The sequence below is a fragment of the Gossypium hirsutum genome, chromosome D02, assembly GCF_007990345.1.
Source record: "Gossypium hirsutum isolate 1008001.06 chromosome D02, Gossypium_hirsutum_v2.1, whole genome shotgun sequence".
NCBI lineage: Eukaryota > Viridiplantae > Streptophyta > Magnoliopsida > Malvales > Malvaceae > Gossypium > Gossypium hirsutum.
Window position 1 is genome coordinate 12,898,047 of NC_053438.1, and position 19,649 is coordinate 12,917,695.

General features: G+C 35.3%; 3 protein-coding genes across 5 annotated transcripts; 1 reads left to right on the forward strand and 2 right to left on the reverse strand.

The window, feature by feature from the left end:
* Window positions 1–7,692: 7,692 nt before the first annotated feature.
* On the reverse strand, window positions 7,693–14,279 carry LOC107910373 (TAF5-like RNA polymerase II p300/CBP-associated factor-associated factor 65 kDa subunit 5L). 3 transcript variants are annotated; one of them, XM_016838196.2, is made up of 7 exons: window positions 10,651–14,279; window positions 9,898–9,953; window positions 9,479–9,751; window positions 9,138–9,374; window positions 8,767–8,886; window positions 8,479–8,607; window positions 7,693–8,097 (listed from the first exon to the last, which is right to left on the reverse strand). In XM_016838196.2, the coding sequence occupies exons 1-7, from the start codon at window positions 12,200–12,202 to the stop codon at window positions 8,077–8,079; spliced, it is 2,388 nt and encodes a 795-aa protein (XP_016693685.1). In that variant the 5' UTR covers window positions 12,203–14,279; the 3' UTR covers window positions 7,693–8,076. The 3 variants fall into 3 exon arrangements, with proteins under 3 accessions (XP_016693685.1, XP_040944378.1, XP_016693686.1); XM_041088444.1 differs by having other exon boundaries at window positions 7,693–8,607; XM_016838197.2 differs by lacking the exon at window positions 7,693–8,097 and having other exon boundaries at window positions 8,478–8,617.
* LOC107908021 (uncharacterized) lies at window positions 12,291–15,449 on the forward strand. The gene is made up of 3 exons (XM_016835302.2): window positions 12,291–12,470; window positions 12,668–12,719; window positions 15,367–15,449. The coding sequence occupies exons 1-3, from the start codon at window positions 12,381–12,383 to the stop codon at window positions 15,447–15,449; spliced, it is 225 nt and encodes a 74-aa protein (XP_016690791.1). The 5' UTR covers window positions 12,291–12,380.
* A 970-nt stretch (window positions 15,450–16,419) lies between these two features.
* Window positions 16,420–18,713, reverse strand: LOC107910374 (probable receptor-like protein kinase At1g11050). Its single transcript, XM_016838199.2, has one exon. The coding sequence runs from the start codon at window positions 18,526–18,528 to the stop codon at window positions 16,669–16,671; it is 1,860 nt and encodes a 619-aa protein (XP_016693688.1). The 5' UTR covers window positions 18,529–18,713; the 3' UTR covers window positions 16,420–16,668.
* Between the last annotated feature and the right edge of the window lie 936 nt (window positions 18,714–19,649).

Here is a 19,649-nt window from a genome sequence, read left to right on the forward strand (position 1 = left end):
TAAAATATTTTTTGCGACGCTTCTTTAAAAACGCCGCTAAAGGCCCGAGCATTAGTGGCACTTCTTTAAAAACGCCGCTAAAAGCCCGAGCATTAGCGGCGCTTCTTAAAAAACGCCGCTAAAGCCCCGAAAACTCAAAAAAGGACGTGGTTGGGCTTAGGTTTTTTTGCGGCACTTTTTGGAAAATGCCGCTAATGCTCATTTTTAGCAGCGTTTTCCTGAAAGCGCCGCTAATACTCGATCTTTAGTGGCGTTTTCTTAAAAGCGCCGGTAATGCTTAATTTTTAGCGGCATTTTTTATCCAAACGCCACTAAAAATGCCGCTAAAAGCCAATTTTGGTGTAGTGAGTGTAGCTTCCAGAATCTATAAAACAATGAATGAACAAACACACCGAAAGCTTAATAGCTTAGTAAGTCATAAGCAAATAATTTTCAAAGAATACATATAAGTTATACTAATAGGCCGAATTCAACTAATCTTGAACACATATCTATATATACATACTCATATTTAAGTGACTAATTCATCTTCTCATGTTATGCAAAGTACTTACCTTTATTTCCAAACTTCGTATAACTTAAACATACTTGAATTGTTTAGTTCAAACTCACATTCAATTTTTCCATATAATTTCTTGTTATACCATTCAGAATCAAAAAGGATATTCGGACAGCTCTAAATAGCTCATACAATGCCAACGTCCCAGATGTGGTCTTACATGTATCCAAATAACGATGCCGCTGTCTCGGACAGGGTCTTACACGAAAACATATACGATGTCTATGTCCCAGACATGGTCTTACACATAAATCTCAATTCAACGCCAACATCTCAGATGTGATCTTACACATTATTACATATCAAAATTCATGTAGTTCGTACTATTTTCGAATGTCGTAATTCAATTGAATTAAATTCGAGATTAATCATATTAAGCTAAATTCAATATGGCATTGAAGATATACATATAAAAAATTCAATTCGGTTACGTATAAAATAAATACATTCAATTTAGCATTAATTATTCACTTACGAACTTACCTCGGACGAAGACAAGCGGATGGAATCAACTACTCGACCACTTTCGACTTCCCCCGTTCTAATTCCGTTTTCTTTTCTTCTTGATCTAGATAAATTCAAATTTAGCTGTTTAATAACACATTTCATTCAATTTAAACCAAAAACACATAATTTGGGCAATTTTCACTTTAGCCCTTAAAATTTACATTTTTCACAATTTAGTCCCTATTTCATAAAATCACAAAATACACAAAATTCATCAAAACCATGCTTTATTTGAATCTTCCTATGGTCCCTAGCAGCCCATATATTTCATTTATTTCACATTTAAGGCCCTAAATTTTTTTATTTCACGAATAAATCCCAAAATGCTCAAATTCATCAAAAATCCAAATACAAAACATATTTAGCTATCACATATCCTTCCTATTTCATCAACTATCATCACAAAGCTTACAAAATCATCAATGACTCATTTCAAACTCATAATCAAATTTTAAAATTGAGGCATGGGCTTGATAGATTATTAAGCAACAACCACAAAAACATAAAAATCATCAAAAATGAATCAAAACACATACCTTAATCAAGCAAAATTCTAGCCGAAACCTAGCTAGCTTTTTCTTTTCGTTTCTTTCTTTGTATATTCGGCAAGATGAACACAAAATGGCCACTAATGCATGTTTGTTTTAATTTAATAAACATTAAAACATCAATTACTATTTTATCCTTAACGAATTAACATGAAAACCATTTAATACAAGCCCATTTATGTCCATGCATACTTACAATAGTCAAATATCAACATAAGGACCCCCACATTATAAAAGCCATAGCAAAATAGCACTTTAACAAATAGCTAGCCACTTTTGCATTTTACACAATTAAGTCATTTTTATAAAATCAAGCACGCAAACGATAAAAATTTTCACAAAAAATTTTCACACATAAATTAACATGTTATAGAAACCAAAAATAATATTAAAATATTTTTCTGACTCAGATTTGTGGTCCCGAAACCACTATCCGACTAGGGTCTAAACTGGGCTGTTACAACGACCACCTTTGATATCAGATGGGTCATATGTCACGGGATCAATCAAAGCACAAAATTGATACATAATAGACGAAACTCTCATTGGTGATGTTCCGAAGATTTTGTGCCTAAGTCTTTTACGAAGTTCTATCAAATCTATGTTCTGGTTAAAAACCAGTCGCGTTGTGTTCTCCGATAAAAAATAACGCCGTTCTCGGTGTCACAAACCTTACCATCATAGTAAATAACAGCACTAATACGTTCACTCATCTTTAAATTCTATTCTGCTTAGCCTCTCTAATTTTTCTTGCTGTAACTTACGCAACATGAGAATGAAATTTGGCTCATTTATAGTCTAAGGTCAAGCAAAAACTACTGTAGAAAAAGAGCGTCCACGTGGGAGCTTTTTTCAGTAATTTTGCTGACAGTGCATCCTGTTTGAAGTGTTTTTTACACTATTTTTTTAAAACCGTCTTCTAAAATTTATTTTTTCAAGAACTACTGCAGAAAAAGAGGGTCCACGTGGGAGCTTTTTTCAATAATTCTGTTGACAGTGCATCCTGCTTGAAGAATTTTGAAACTATTTTTTTAGAATCGTCTTCTTAAAATTATTTTTCAAGAACTACTATAGAAAAAGAGCGTTCACATGGGAGCTTTTTTAGTAATTTTGCTAACAGTGCATCCTGCTTGAAGCATTTTTGACATTATTTTTTCAGAACCGTCTTCTCAAAATTAATTTTTCTAAAACTACTGTAGAAAAAAACAAAATCCTTCTTGTCAATATAATTTTTTTCTAAACCCTTAACCTAAACACAAATTTATTTTTAAAAAAACTAAACCCTAATTTAATTAATTTTCTTAAAAACTTTAAACCCTAATTTAATTTATTTATTTAAAACCCCTAAAACCTAATTTAATTAATTTTTTTAAAAAACTTTAAACCTTGATTTATTTTTTGAAATTCTTAAACTCTAAATAAATAAAACCCTAAATTATTTTAACAAAACACTATCACTAAAACCTTAAACCCACAAACCCTAGGCACTAAACATGTGAATAGCCCTAACCCTAGAAAAACACGAGCTAAAACGCGTCCCTGAGGAAGTGATTTTTCCATGTCAGCAAAGCGCGTCCACGTCAGCGCGTTTTGTGCTAACATGGCAAAATCGCTCCTTTAGGGACGCGATTTGCTGAAATTTCCCCCTAAAACGTTCCTACGTGGACGCGTATTGTAGTTTTCAGTCTATTTCGGTAAATGATGAAAAAAGTGGCCCATTTCTTTAAATAAAGTTGGAAATGGGCCTTTATTGGTAAAATGGTCAAATTAATTATTGTTTTTAACCAAATAATTATGGTGAGAAAAATCAATTTAGATTGGGAAAACTAATCGGTTAAATTTATTATTTTAAATTATATAGTTGAAGTTATTTAAATTTTCAACTCGATTTAAATAGCTTAACTTAAATTTTGATTTTAAAATTTTCAACTTGATATGTCCGTAGGTTGGATCATAGTTTGATTTTAAAAAATTTTCCAAACTTAAGCTTGAATTCAATTCGACCTGACAATTCATTTTTTTGTTCATATATTAATAAAATGTTAATTATATTTTTTATATGGATGAATATTTGGTAAATTAGCCATACTTTTTTTTAACTTCATAAGTAGACTTATAAATTTGCCGAGTGTCATATTTATTTTATATTTTTTTTTAATTTTTTTTAAAAATACCCTATATACACTTGTAATCAATCCAACTCAGTTTGGGGAATTCTTAAATTCGATTGGTAGTTTACAAAATATTTTTCCTTTTGATTTTTATATTTTTATAATTAAGTTTAAGTTAAAAAGCATTTATTATTTAAGTTGAATCTAGTTTGGTCTAGTTCGATGTAAAAAAATAACTCCTTTATCAAGCTTGTATTGGGTGAGCAACCTATAGATAGTTCAAGATTAGAAATGTAACAATTCAAATTATTTGAATAACTCAAATAATTAAAATTATTATAATTCAACCTTATTTCTTGTACATAATTTTGGTCAAAATCATATGTGACTTGATCAAACTGATATTTCCTATAATAGTTAAGGACTTGTATGTAATTTCTATTAGGTTTTCTCTGATTCTTCTCACGCTTTTTTGGTGTTGTCTATGGGGTTCTCGTCGATCTCTGACTCTGATTTCTCTTATTGGTTCTTTGGTGTGGGTTCCAGAGACTTGAACAGAAATCAAAATGCAAAATATAATTTGAGTCTCTAATCGCAATAAGAAGAAAAATTATAGTAAAAATTGATAAAACTAACAACTACAACCACTAAACTTGGAAAAATAAAGATCCTAAACCTAAAAAATAGAGAAGAAAATAACGTTTAAGCTAAAAAGATGATAGAAAGGGTGGTTCTTTTAAGTTAACAACCAAAACATCTTTTATACAAACAAAATTTCAACCCTAACATTGACAAAATTGCCCTTGAAGTATATATGTTAACTTAGGTCGGTGTTGGACGAAAAGTTACCCCTGCAGTATTTTTCACTTCGTCAAGTAACGGTGTTACGACGTCCAAGCTTCAGTGTTGTCATGACTCCTTCACTTCAACCACTTTCAGTGATATCGTGACCTTGAAGGCCTGGCATTACGACTATGACTATGGGCTCAATGTCGCAACACCCTCGATAGTCTACTCTAGGTTGATTTCTTGTTGAAGTCTTGCACCATCGAGGTCAAGGATGCTCAATTTCATGATACCTAGTCTCAATGTCGTGACACCTACATCAAATGTAGCTCTCCTTAAGGTTTGGCCATCATCGTCTCCCTACACTAACTCAAACACACAATTAAATTCCTAATGGCACCATTTTGCCAATTTGGGTCTAAAAAGAGGTAAAACCAAATAAAAACGATTACTAACACTGAAAACTAAAAACCACAGAAAGTATAGAAAATACTTGTAAATTGCTTGAGAACAAACTAATTAAGTGTTCTAGAGAGCCTAATTTGACATATCAAATTAATGTTGTTACTTCCAATATTGAGGAAGAATGGGATCTAGAGAAAATTTTGGATGTCAAAAAGCTAGTTGGTCGAAGAAAAAACCTATGAAAATTAATGTTGTTACTTCCAATATTGAGGAAGAATGGGATCTAGAGGAAATTTTGGATGTCGAAGAGGAAGGCCTAGTGGACAACCAAGGTGCTTCGGCAATAGGCAAGAAGGGTGCCTCGAAAGGGGGCTCAAAGGATATGGCATCATCTATGGAGACTAGGCTAACGAAGGTGCAACAAGCCATAGCGAATACCCTTGAACTGGTTAAGGACATCAAGGGTCGCATGGATGGGCTAGAGACAAGTAGTGGAGAGTCCTATAGAAAGCCTATGGGGGAGCTAAAGAGAGAGCTCCAAGGGGATTTTAATAAAACAATAGGTGATTTGGCTCGTAAGAAAAAAATCCCTTTTAGCCTTAGTGGAGGCCAAGCGTAACGAGATCATGGAGCTTAAGGGGAAGCTCACAAGGCTTAAAACCATGGGAGGCGTGCTTGGTACCCCGTCTCATCATTGGAACATTTTGGAGCTCAAAGAGTTCAAGGGTTTTAGAGACATCAATGACCTGGACAACTTCTTGAGGGACATAGAGTAGTATGACCAAGCTATAAGCATCAACTACAAGCCAACCAAGCCACAAGCAACGCTTGAGTTGCAATGTCGAGGCGTCCAAGACATGACACGAGTAATGGTATTGGTCGAGTCCTTAGTAACACTCAAGAAAGATCAGTTTAAGTCCCCAGAGCGCCAAAGCTCAAGATTGAGTGGGGAAGCATCAAAACAATCCTAAGGTAAGGATTCCTTGAGAGAGAAGCCACACGAAAGAAGGGGCAAGATTGGGACAAGTACGAGAAAGGGCAAGTAAAGATCCTTGAACAAGGTCTTGTGTGATGGGTCGCACTAAGGGCAAGGTTGTCAACCATAGTAAAGTCCTATGAGAAATCAGATGTCAAGGGTGAGCATTATGAGAAGCCACAGAGGCTGGATGTTATTCGATTGTATTGAGATGACTTAATTGAGACAATGCAAGTGGCTATGGAGTACCACAAGTCAAGCCACGGAGACATCAACAAAGATGGGACCAAGAGGTAGTGTTCCATCGAGCAAAGCAATGATGGTTGTCGTGAGAACCAACATGTGGTGTTAGAATAAGTTAAGACAGAAGACTAAGTTTCAAACCTATTAAAAAAAAGGCTTGTGTGGAAGCAAGATCAAAAGCTTCTGTCATTGGTTTAGCATGGTGAAAGTTGGTGTTGAAGGGGAGTATTAAATATCAACACCATCTTGTTGGAAATAATATTTTGTTAGTGTTTATGTTGTAAAAAGTTTAACTTTTATAAGTAATCTTTAGGAACTAAGTACTTTGTAGTAAGAGAATAAATCTCACATCTTAGGAACAAAATGTAAAGGATTATGATTTTATATAAAACCCCATATCTTACCTTACTTAAAAAACCAATGATAGTAAAATCTTGGATCTATATAAAAATTTATGTTTTAAGAATTATTTTCACCTCTAATTCCTTCCTTTTATTTTTATTTTAAAGTGTTAAAACCTATAATAAAATACTAATTTTATGATATCTCTTACATAAGTATCTTACATACAATTAACTCAAATAACTTAAAATTTCCACTCAATTTAACTCTATCAAATGCTTAATCCTTTAAATTATACAAATAACAATTAAACGTCCATTCTCAATAAACAATCCAATTAGTTGCTTCATGTTTTATCTTTTAGACACACACACTATATATAATAGTGATAATGATAATAATACAATTAATTTATTAATTAGTGGGTTAGAGTGAAAACAAAATGAATAATAATAAACTTTAAAAACAATTATTTTATATAATGCATTAACTTTGATTCAATGTGTAATGTTAAAAATAAATTTTGCTTTTTTGTAGTTTTATAGAATGATTTTTTTATTTGATTCAATTTTCACAAATCACAAACAATATTATCGAATTAACACCATTTTACGTTAATATATTGCATACATAATTATATTAACCCAATGTGAAAGTAAATGTATGTATTAATTTCTTAAATGTGTGCAACTGAATCTGAACCAAAATCAAAACTTTACATATATACACGTGAATCACAATTCAACATGAATCACAATTCAAGTTTCATGTAAGTAATTGCAACAAATCAAATTTCATATATTAAATTGCACATGAAACAAAATTTATGTATAAATTATTTAGTACACTGATAATGGAAAGTTTTAACTTCATAATAAATGTTAAAATTTTATCATGTGTTCTTAAATTATATTTAAAAATTTAAATAAAACATGTAATTAAATAAAATATGTTAGTAGATCTCAACCCCACTTGTGAAATAAAACTTTCCACTACCTCTATACCAAATAATTACCCTTTTATTAAATATATTTTGTATAATGTTTTAAAATACAATATTTAAGTTTTCTTTTTTGCTTTTTTGCTTTTTCTTGCACTGCTGCTGGGTTGACATGGGCTGGTAGGCGGGCTTCTAAGCCCAAAGCAACATACAGTGAAGGCCTTACTAAGGCCAATGTTACAAAACCAACAAGTATGCCTCTCATTTCAACACAGTGGAACCAAAATTCTAATATTTTGCATTATATATATTATCTGAAGCCTTTATTTTTCTTAAAACATTCGTATTTGGAATGTTTTTGACATAAACAGATGTTCACTTTTGAATCCTGAATCCGGGTAACATAGTCTATATTTACAGTATATTTACTGTTATTATACTTAGCTTGAGAAGAACTTGAACATGAGTTGATAGTGTATAGACACTTCACACTACTCTTCTCAAACATGAGTTGATAGCGTATGGACACTTCACACTACTCACCCCCTGTATACATGTATTGGTATATTTTCTGTACAAAGGTCACCAACTCGTTGCCTGTCGTATACCACTCCATCAAAACCTTGCGGTCCTAGAAATGCAAGCCAATGAGGCTTTGATCACTTCCCATGATAGTATACCTGCAAGTTGAGATCAGTGTTAACTGATTGAGCAGTTCATCCATGGTTGGTAGGAAACTGAAAACATAAAACGAAAAACAAACAGATAAAGAATAGCAAATCTTGTTTTCGTTGTTGGTTATCATCAACATGCCGAGGTCTTAAAGCCTGGCAAGGGAAACACAGGAATTCTCTGTCGAATTGAAAGAATCAAAATAAAATAAAATAAAATAAAAAGTTATCAAATGAAAAAATGTATGTGATGTCAACTATAACAAATGCCAGGCAAACAAAGAATAAAGTGATTATTTGTGTAAAATACATATCGGATTGTTACCTCATGAGAAATGACATAAAAGGAGCAAATTCTCATGAAAAACTACAAAAAGGTATGGAACATACCTTAACGGTCCGATCACCAAAACCGACAAAAAGCTTCCCTTCTGAGTATGATAAAGCTGTTATAACAGAATCACAAGGAATCGATCCAATATGTCGAACATCTACTTCAACGTCATCTCCTGCTAGTTCCTGCAAATCACTATATCAATGACATTTGTAAATCTAAACATGGATAAAATGTTCCTACAGGTGAATAGAATTATAGAATAAAGCGGACAAAGGTTTTCTCATCTTAGCAACCTGCTTCTCAGGCAAACAAAGATTAATTAGTCAAGCCAGAGTTCAAACCTGTGCCTTGATGGTTCTGTCCCAACTTCCCGTAAAAAGCCATTTCCCATCCAAGCTAACAGTGAAAATGGCACCATTGTGTATTTGCATCGATTTCCTAAGCACATCATGCCTCCAGATCTGGAAAGAAGCATGAAAGACAGAAATGATTTTATTATCAAACTTGAGAGAATGAAAGAAAAAGGAAAGGAAGAGAGGTTAGCAAGAACAGAATATCCGCATCTGGCCTTTTTCAAATGGAAAGGAGAAGCTAAATAGCAAAATTCATTTGAGTACTGTGGCATAAATTCATTTCCAGGAAACAAGTAAATGCACACGTGAGAATACAAGAATAAAAGACAAATTCGACAGCAGTTTGAAGAACAAAGAACCTTCACGGAGCCATTTTCATAAGTAGCAATAAGTGTATGCTGGTCAGCTGCAAGGGACAGAACAGTGGACACAGCTCTTGGCATGTCTTCCCCTAAAACAGTCAAAAGACTATGATCACTTAGACTCCATAATCGCACAGTTCCATCCCAACTCCCGCTGTAAAGAACTCCATTATTCACCGCTATGGCAGAAACTACCGATTTATGGCCAGTCATAGTGCCTGACAGGGTGCCATCCTGGAAGAAAAAAGGAAAGCAAGGTTCCAAATTATTATCATCTAGCATTTCAAAATGTTAAGAAATAAGCAGCAAACATGAAATGATAAATCAAAGAAATATACCCGCAATGACCATTCTTTAATCAATTTATCTCCACTTCCAGTGTATAAATAGCCATTTTCTGAAACTGCCAAAGCATGGATTCCGCTATAGCGCCAATCCTTTTCCTCGTACCATTTCTTTAACGGCTCTTGTCCGAAAGGGATATTAATGCTCCATAAAAATATGCCACCTCCACTATCGCCACTAATGCATAATGGCTGTTCTTCATCCACACAGACAACAGCCATTACCTTATGCTCATGACCTCTGAACGTATGCACATGAGAGTAATCCTGTAAATAGATGCGGGAAGAAACTGATTCAAAACAAGCCAATATTCCAAACCGAATTACTCACGGAACAGTTACGCTTGCAGAGTATGATTGAATTTAAATCATAATACAGCCACTTGAATAAATGATAATTTAGTAGAGCATACCTGCAGGGACCATACTTTGACTGATTTATCGAAGGAGGAGCTAAACAGATAACCCCCTAGAACAGCAAAAACAAAATCTGAATACATCTCCTAAATTTAAAACCATATATGTCAAGAAGAAGATCCAGCATACCATTAACATTGAAAAGGAAAATAGAAGGGTAAAACAACATTGTTTAACCGGATATGATGCAGCTTAAGATTTGAAGAATCATGGTCCAGTATCATGCGACACGCAATTGTGTAATGGAAGAAATACTGTTTCAATGATCGAAATGCAAATCACCAAAGCCCTCCCACCCAGGCCTCAAAACACCCACCTTATTAACAAAAGGAATCGTTGTAACCTGGATAATAACTATACTAGGACTAGCACCATGCAACACCGAATGCCAAGTTAAATTTTTTATTGCATTTTATAGAAGTGGCAGCAAACTACCAAATATTCACAGACCTTATGCTTGTAAAGTTCCTAAATACAAAAGCCACAACAAGGTATCAACTACTAAGAACCCTTTCCACCATTTGGCCAGGAGAAATTCCTTTAAATTTCATTGGTAGAAAGGGAATTTCCCATTTATCAATTACTTGGTATTGAAACAATTAGGTCATGATGTTTGAGAATTAATAAAGATAGCTATGCATTTAACTGTAAATTTCAGCAATACCTTGCAGTTTCTTCTATAACAAAATTAGCAGTCAGAAGTATCAAAATTGAAACAGCATATGTTGAAGACAGATTAGAAACTATACCTCCTACAGCTAATCCAGTAACACAATCAAGATGGCCTTGCAAATCTTTCCATTTAATTCTGCCCTCTGTAAGACCATTAACCATGTCTGTTGCACCATTTGCTTCTTTTCCTTGTAACTCATCTTTTTCCTGTGTTTCCGTTCTTTCCCTGGACAACAGACACAATTTCCCAACAACCATACATCGACCTACATTCTCATCATAACTTGCACCATACAATTTCACCATTTTATCAAACTGAGGTCTAATAACTAGCTCCCTAATACATTTCCACACATCAACAACAAGTGAACGACTCTCAGGATCAAGATCCAAGCATTTACATAGAATCTGCTGCAAAGACACACATTCGGCACCAAATTTAGTTCCCAATAAAGAACTCACTTTCTCCATCGAACTTGTATAGACACTTGAACAATCTATTTCACTATTTTCACTTCCTTTCACAATAATATGGCACATATATTCAACCCACTCATCACTAAAGACATCCCCATTGACAATCCTAAGAAGAATACAACTTAACAACCAAGCATCCGAGCTATATCTTATTGGATATTTCAAGCTACAACACTCTACCCCAGTACCCTCTTTCTCTAACAGCTTAAGCAACACCTCAGGGCAAACAAACACATCCCTTTTCAACAAATCTTTAAACAACATACGGATTTCTCCATCACCAATCTTTTTCCCACTAAATCCAACATTTGCAACAACATCTTGAATTCCCCTACCAGTCAATAACACCTCAATCAAATCAAGATATATATGCCCAAAATCATCCAACTGAAAGCAAGAAAAGCTTAAGCAACCAGCAATCAACCCTTCTTTATGTAAAGAAATGACTGCCTCACACATTTCCATACCCATCAGTGCAAAATTAAAAACCCCTTCTTTCTCAAAACACCCCAAGTTCTTGTCCAAAAAGTTCCCCCTTTTTTGCTTCTCACTCGCTAAATACAAAACCCCGTCCCCAAGGTCACCCCACAGACCCAAAACTCTACAAATTCTACAATTTTGCTTAGTAAAAGCTCTTAAAACTAAACCCAACTCCCCTCTTTCCTCTTCTTTCATTTCACGCAAACAATCCATAACTCTCACGAGATATCCAGCCTTAAACAAAGAACCATCCTCCCCGCCACTTGAAAAAGACCCAACAGGCAAAAGGCTCACCTGGTCTCTCTCAACGGTATCGTCACGGAGAAGGTAGCTTTTCCAGTTGGAATAAAACTCGTCGGACCAAGAGCGAGGGAGGAAAGGGAGATTGGAGACATTTTTGGATTTGTTGACGGGTTTTCGGGGATTTTCAGAGCCGCCGGGGATTAGTCTAAGGAGGTCGATGTTTTTGGGGAGAGTCGTGGGGCCCTCCGGTGGGTACTTGACGAGCACCGTACACGCGGGGCATCGGATTGCTCCCGGGAGTTTCTTAGGGAGGTTTAATAGGCATGACTCGCACACCGTGTGGCCACACGCGAGCACACGCGGGATCGTGCACTCGCCGTCGTACGGTTGCAAACAGACCGGACATTCCGGTAAATCCTGCGACTCCATCGCCGCCGGGCAGAGAAAAAAGAAAGAAGTTTCGTCTTCTTAAAACGCTGTACCCTCCCAAAAAACACGTCGTTTCACTTTGACCAAAATACCGTCTGACATTTTTACCCTTACAGTTTTCAAATAATACCAAATTCACTCTCTTTTACCAGCAGTTCGTTTTCTCTGAATACATCCAATGATGTATCGAGGAAAATTAGCGTCCTCAGAACTGTTCACCATTCTAGGTGGATTCATCAGCTCATTCTTGTTTCTCGTGTCACTAACAGTGAGTCCTAGAAGTCCCGAATTGGATCCTTTTTCTTATAAATTCATCGCCTGGATTCGCAATCCACTGTTTTATACGATGCATTTGCCGTTGTTGTAAGCTCCAACAGAAGTGTGAAAATCTGACGTTATTCGAGTTTGAGACTGATATAACATATGATTTAGCATGATAAGATCTTTTTCCCCCGGTTATTTCAGTTCATTGGGAATTTCCAGGAAGCATTTGGGATGAGAACTGGCTGGGGAGCTGGTGAGTATACTTAGCTACTTTCGGTGTTTTTCCTTTCTAATTATTTATGATGAAATTTTATTCAGAAAGGTTAGGAGGATGAAGAAAGATGTGACAAATCACAATATAAAATCACGAACACAATATGTTTAAGAGATATGCAAATTGAGTAATAGACATGACCGCATGACAAATTCAATGCATATTTAAACATGTTAGCATATGCATACCATTCTGCTCGATCTAAAGCATTATATGTAGGCTGATTTAAGGTGTTTTGCAGGAAAACACTTCCAGTTGTAAGCGTTTTTAGAGTATTGTCAAGAAAAAATTTTCAACTGGAAGCGTTTTCCTCAACAGTAATCTTCAACGGTTACTTTCTCCAACGGCTATTTAATTAGTAGTATATATATATAATTAAAATTTTTATTATTTTAACACGGTTTGAATGGACGTCTTACGAGGATCCAACAATTCAAGAATGCATCCCATCAAAATTTTTGGTGAATCCAACATCTAGCACGTGAAGATGCCATTGGTAGTGAACGTTACCATGGAGATGCATGTCGGATAGAGCATTGCGACAATTCGAGTTCAGACAACTGATTTCAGTGGCACCTCGAGACCTCGATGATCTGCACCTTATCGACTTGTAGGGGAGGATAGATGAGAATTGGTCGATATTCCACGTTTAATATATCAACATGTGGAACAATAGGTATGAGTTTTTACCTACTCGCGAGGCCATTGTCGTTCCAGAGTTAGCCTAAGATCCGGAGTAAATACAATAGTTTAGGGTTTATAGCAAGCCATACTTGTTAGGGGAAGAGGTGAGGAGTCGGCAATTGCATACAAGGAGGCCACGACGAGCACCTATACATCCAAGGTCTAGGGAGGTGGGTCCATCATCAGCACCTACGCAAGAACCGACATCAATAGCTGCACCACCCCCTAATTAGTATGTCTCGTCTTATTCTAGTGCATATACTAATTTTGTCATTTTCACACAAGTATTATATATTCCACCACATTTTTCTGCTTCTACTTGATGCCATGTTTTATTTTCGGACCTCCGTCCCCGTGTATTACACGACGATGCCGTCAACATTTCCGACAACAATGATGCCGCCAACGACGTATAGGTCGTCTATGATTCAAGCACCGACTGAGAGTCCAATCATTATGTCATCGGTGTATAGGACACAATATGGTTATACCCCTACATCGATGGTGCCGCAAACATCTCCGGGATCATTGTTCTACCAAGGTGGATCATTTTCCCAACCATATATTCCTAGATCGGAGGATACACGATGACAACTGAGGAGCAACTAGTCGCAATCAACCACGGACAAAGGTGAAGAAGATGAGAGGCCAAAACCACAACTTGTACCGGAGGTTAAACCAAGAAAGAATTCAGCTCGCAACCGTCAACCACCTCGATGTAACACACATTCTAACCGGGGATTGAATTGATTTACTTTATTATTATACTTCTCATGTTAACATTGAAATAAATATCAAAACATTTTTATTGTATCGATTTTGTACATCATTATGTTTTTAAATAAATATTTTTTTTCATTAAAGTTGGTCTTTGTTATCATTTCATAATATTAAATCAAGACTGTACGTGAACAATGGAAGAAAGTTGTATAATTTATTGATTTGTATTGTACGGCAAAAACGCGCGTTTAAGATTACAACAAAAATGATGTTAATGATGTGTTGTACTTGTATCATCCATTCGATGTGGACATGACGGTATTGTATGGCCTAGGTTCCTACACCACTCGCAAAATCTCGGTTGGTTTGACTTCTCCTGAATATCCATGTTGTCACGTATCCAAGTCGACGTCGGTCGACTTTTTGGCTTGCGACGTAATGATCTATCGGGTAACAACTTAAATAGAGCGCTCGATATAGGCAACCACCTATATTCATCTAGGACCGGTGGGAATATGTTTCTCCACACGTTCTTCTGTTTGGACCTCTCGAACAGGAACATATGTCGACGTCCAAGGGCCTTTATCTATCCTTAAAAATTCCGCATATAACTCGAGAAATGGTGATCCACTGTCAATATGCTTATGCACCATGAGAAAATTTTCAGTTCATTGACAACATGATTTGACCAGTTTAACCATGTTGAAACAAACATGTTTGAGCAAGTTCATTTATGATTGCGAATCAACTTGATGTCCAAGACAGAGAGAAGTTGGTACTTGTTGTTAAATGTCTCTTATAGACTCGTAACGGAGCCAGGCTGATGAATTTGAACCTTGGACTTGGTTTTTACGACAGCAATTAGAGCTTCCTTGGTCGGAAGCATTCAGTTTGTGAAAAATAATTTTACTAGTTATCTGGACTCTAGTGAGTTACGTTGTTCTAACATTCATTTTTCTTGAAGTGCTCATGTCAAACGCTTATCCAGACATGACTATGAGAATATAACTTGTAAAATTTTAAACATATCCATAATGGACACATACCCTTATCAATCACTAGAACTTATTAGAGTTTTGAGTAATATAGAGGTTGAGTGTCAAATATGAATATGTTTATCCAAAATAGATATACTTAATTTTTTTTTTCCTTTCTAAGTTTTTCTTTTCATATATTTGGAGGATCATTCCTAATAACTGCTCTTAAATTGTTTTTATTCGAGGCAGTTTCTTGTTCTCAGCTGGATTACTTTGTGAGGTCAACAAGATTTCAGGAGTGATACTTTCTAAAAGTGAACCAAAATAAAGAGGCACTGAGGTGAAACGATATTCCTTTTCTCCATAACTGTTATCTGATTAGAATGTTACCTTTTCGTGCTATAAGGTTTAGATGTATTCAACAGTCATCAGTGATTGAACTTTGAAATTGTCTTGCGATTTTACTGTTAGTCACATGTTTTGGCTCCAAGTTGAATGAAGAACTTTGAGAATTGTTATTATTTTGTTGTCCATTTTTGCCATGTTTCCATTTGTGCTTGCTGTAGTAATTTATGCAATCAATTGTGTGCTTGTTCATGTTAGTATCGCTTCGTCCATAGCGATGTGAACTTAGGTTGATGAACTGTAAAATGATGCGTGTAAGCTATATTACTGTGATTTCAGAGTGAGTGAATGTTAGATACAGGTATGTTAGCGAAGATTATCAATGCACCATTAATTGTCAATACAAGAAAGGTATTATTTCATTAATGAAATGATGTGGATGCTTTTATTGATAAGAGTTTTTAGTTTTATTTATTTTCTTTATTATATCAGGTCAGATATTAAAAGTTTTAGTTTTATTTATTTTCTCTAATATATTTTTATTTCTTTCATAAACTTCAAGTTAAGAATTCTATTTTGTCAATTAGGACTCTTTCCTTTATTATTAACGGTCTATAAAAGACTGTCAATATGAAATAAAGAGGTAAACAATTATTTTATAAAAAAACGTTATTTTCGGAGGGGGTTTGTTAAAGAAGAATTTACTTCTTTGAGTAACCATAAGTCGAAGTAAGAATTCTTCCTCATTTAGACCCGTGACTAGATCCTACGCCAAGGTGCATAACATAAAAATATCAAATATTGCACAAAAAAACACATGTAATTAATTACTTTTAATTACTCTAGAAAATGTCTAATATTTTTAAGAATAACTGGACTTCTTTGACCTCATGGTTAATTGAAACCAAGGAAATCTAGAAACACAAACAAAAAATTATCTTTGAAAGTTTGAATTGAAGAATCACAAGTGACTTGTTTGATTGGAAATTTATGAACAATACAATGTATAGCAGCAAAAAATGTTGTTCACACTATTAGTTAATCAATTTGACTAGTTACCATATCCTTTTTCTGCAGAAGGAAACTATATTACTTTACTTTTTGAAGAATAACTACATGAACTAACTAGGGTCTAAATTTAACCCTGAATGAATCAATTTTTGGGTTTTTTTCCTAAGCCTAGCCCCAAGAATAGAATCAATCTATACTAGAGACATATTTGAGTTATATTTTGATGCATTACTTGTTGATGCAATTCTTCCCAAGGATGATTTGAAGGACTCATGACTGAGTGGCAATGGCCTATCTGGTAACTTGGGAATGTCAATATCACCTTCTAACATCTTGAGAGCCTCTGCAATTTTTGGCCTGAAAGCTACCATTACATGTGCACAGAGAATCCCAACTCGAACAAACCTTTCCATCACACCTTTCGGTCCTTCCTCTCTTATCGATTCATCGAAAATTTCCTGCACGTTCCCTGATTTCGCAAGCTTCCACGCCCAATCTGTGATCATTAGATAGGATGAATTTGATGTGTCAATCACTTTTCTCCCACTCATGATCTCAAGGATCACAATTCCAAAGCTGTAAACATCACTTTTCTCTGTTAATTGTCCGTAGAGTGCATATTCAGGTGCTAAATAACCATGTGTGCCTGCAACTCTGGTGGTAAGATGAGACTGCCCTTCCAAACTCTGCTTTGCCAATCCGAAATCCGCAACCTTCGCTTTCATTTCCGAGTCTAATAGTATGTTGGTGGCTTTTATGTCTCGATGATAAATCGATGGTTTGATTCCATAGTGTAAGTAAGCTAGACCCTGGGCTACATCAAGAATTATGTTCTTCCGTTGAGGCCAGCTCAGTTTTTGCCTAGTGAAATCATTGAATAGATGGTCACCAAGGCTGCCATTTGACATGAAATCATAGACCAGATATCTTCTTCTGCCTTTCATTATGTCACTCGTAACACAACAACCTCGGAGCGAAAGAAGGTTCCGGTGTCTGATTTTGCTTATGATCTCGACTTCATTCGAGAAATCTTCGTCGCCTTCCAAATCCAAATCAAGGATCTGTTTCACAGCAACCAAAGTACCATCTGCAAGCGTTCCTTTGTATACAACTCCATATGCACCTCGGCCTATCAAATTCCTCTGAGAAAATCCATCGGTGGCTCGTTCGAGCTCTGATAAATGAAACCATTTGGCACCCGAATTCGGCAACACACTCGCCCTGAAACTGCTCACAAATCTTCTATGTGGAGCATTTCTCTTGTTCTTCTTATCCCATTTCCTATACAAAATTATCAGTGCAAAAGCAACCAAAACACCAACAAAAGCACCCAAGAAACCAAATACCAATTTTAACACGGTTTCGTTGCTTAATTTCCTCTTTGATTTCTCATTAACAGAGCTATCCAATGGCAAGCCAAGTATGCAACCAGCTGCCCCTGGATCTTTTGGACCAAATTCATTGATTACACCAATGGCATACAAAACAGTGAAATCAAAACACTTAGTGGAATTTGGATCAAGACTAAATAACTTTGAGAAAACATTGTAACCAGCTTCAATACAGGGTCTGCAATTCAAACCAGTCACATCACCTTTACAAGCAGTATCTAATGCAGTGACTGGACCAACTTTTTGAACCCAGTCTTGGACTGTTATAATCCCAGCGCAGTTTGATACATTGCTGACGAATTGGGTGGAGTTCTTAAAGCAAGAAGTGACCAGAGATGGGTGGACGGACCTGGCGGCAACCTGGGTCTGAAAACCAGAGAGACAAGAAGAAGCAACCGTGGGATTCGGCAGCTGAAAAACGGAGGTCTCTTTAAGATATTGGGCCATCCCCATGCCGAAGAGACTGATGAGCGTTTGGCAGCACTGGTTGCCTTGAGGGTCGAGACATGTGGTTTGGTTCCATGGGAAGGTTTCGACGTAACTTAGATCGATGGGGCATGAAGAATCGTTTGAATCAATGGCAGAAGTGCTGGAGAAAAGGGGGATGATGATGAAGAAGAAGAAGAAGAAGAAGAAGAAGAAGAAAAGGTAGTTTCCCATGGTGAGTTTTGTTGTATATGATGGTGAAAATTAATGGCGGCTTTGGGGGACATTTTGGAGTTGTTTTTGATCGTATAAAGGCTTTGGTTTTCAGCAGTGAATTATCAATATTGGCAGGCGCTGGTCAAACTTCACGTTTCGGCTTTTGTAACAGTTTATTAAGAGTTTTGACTTTGATTGGTCAAGTTATGAGCACCCAAGTAAAATTAGAGGTGTAGGTGTTCATATTAAATGTAAACTTTGTTTTATTATTTAAATTTATTAAGATTAAAAAAAACCTTGAAAATTGTGATTTTACGTGTTTATTTTTAATTAATACCACATGTACATTCAGTTTAACTATTGACCTCTTAACAAAATGCATCAAAAATTGAGGAATTACATATATGCATAAAAAGCATGCATGTCTATCTTGATGTTGGATGGAAATCACACCCTTTCACCAATATAAACAATCAATACACTATAGAGATGATTAATAAATAATTTTTTTCTATTTTATACTTAGAAATCTATTTAAAATAACAGTCAATTTTATGTTAATATCTTTTTTTTAATAAAGCACCCATACTACTATACATCTAATAAACTTAATTTTTTTTTTGAAAAATCTCATTATAAGTTCTAATCCTATATGCTCTTTTTTAGCATAATACCTAAAATTATCCATATCCCCTCCTAACCTATAAATAGGAGGATAATGCATTTCAATGCACTCGAAATCACATCCTCTTGCACCGGAGACAATACACATACCAATCGAATTAAGACTTAATCGACGAACTTAAATTAAATTTAAATATCAATTAATAGATATAAATTAAATTATAATAATACTTAATGTGAATACAATTTGTAAATATTACAACTATGTCAATTTAATAAAATAGTGAAAAAAAATATTTTCATCAATTAAAAAAATTCAAACTTGTATTTATATATATACTAAACCCAACTCATCCTAAAATAAAAAAAAATGAAAAATATAAAGTTAAAAAACAATTGAAGGTAGATGTACCCCTAGTGTCTCAATATACCCCTAAACCGAAACAAAAGCTTTACTCTTTCTTTCGCCTTTGTTGTTGCTATGGTTAGTGTTGCATTTGTTCTAGTGTTCTCTT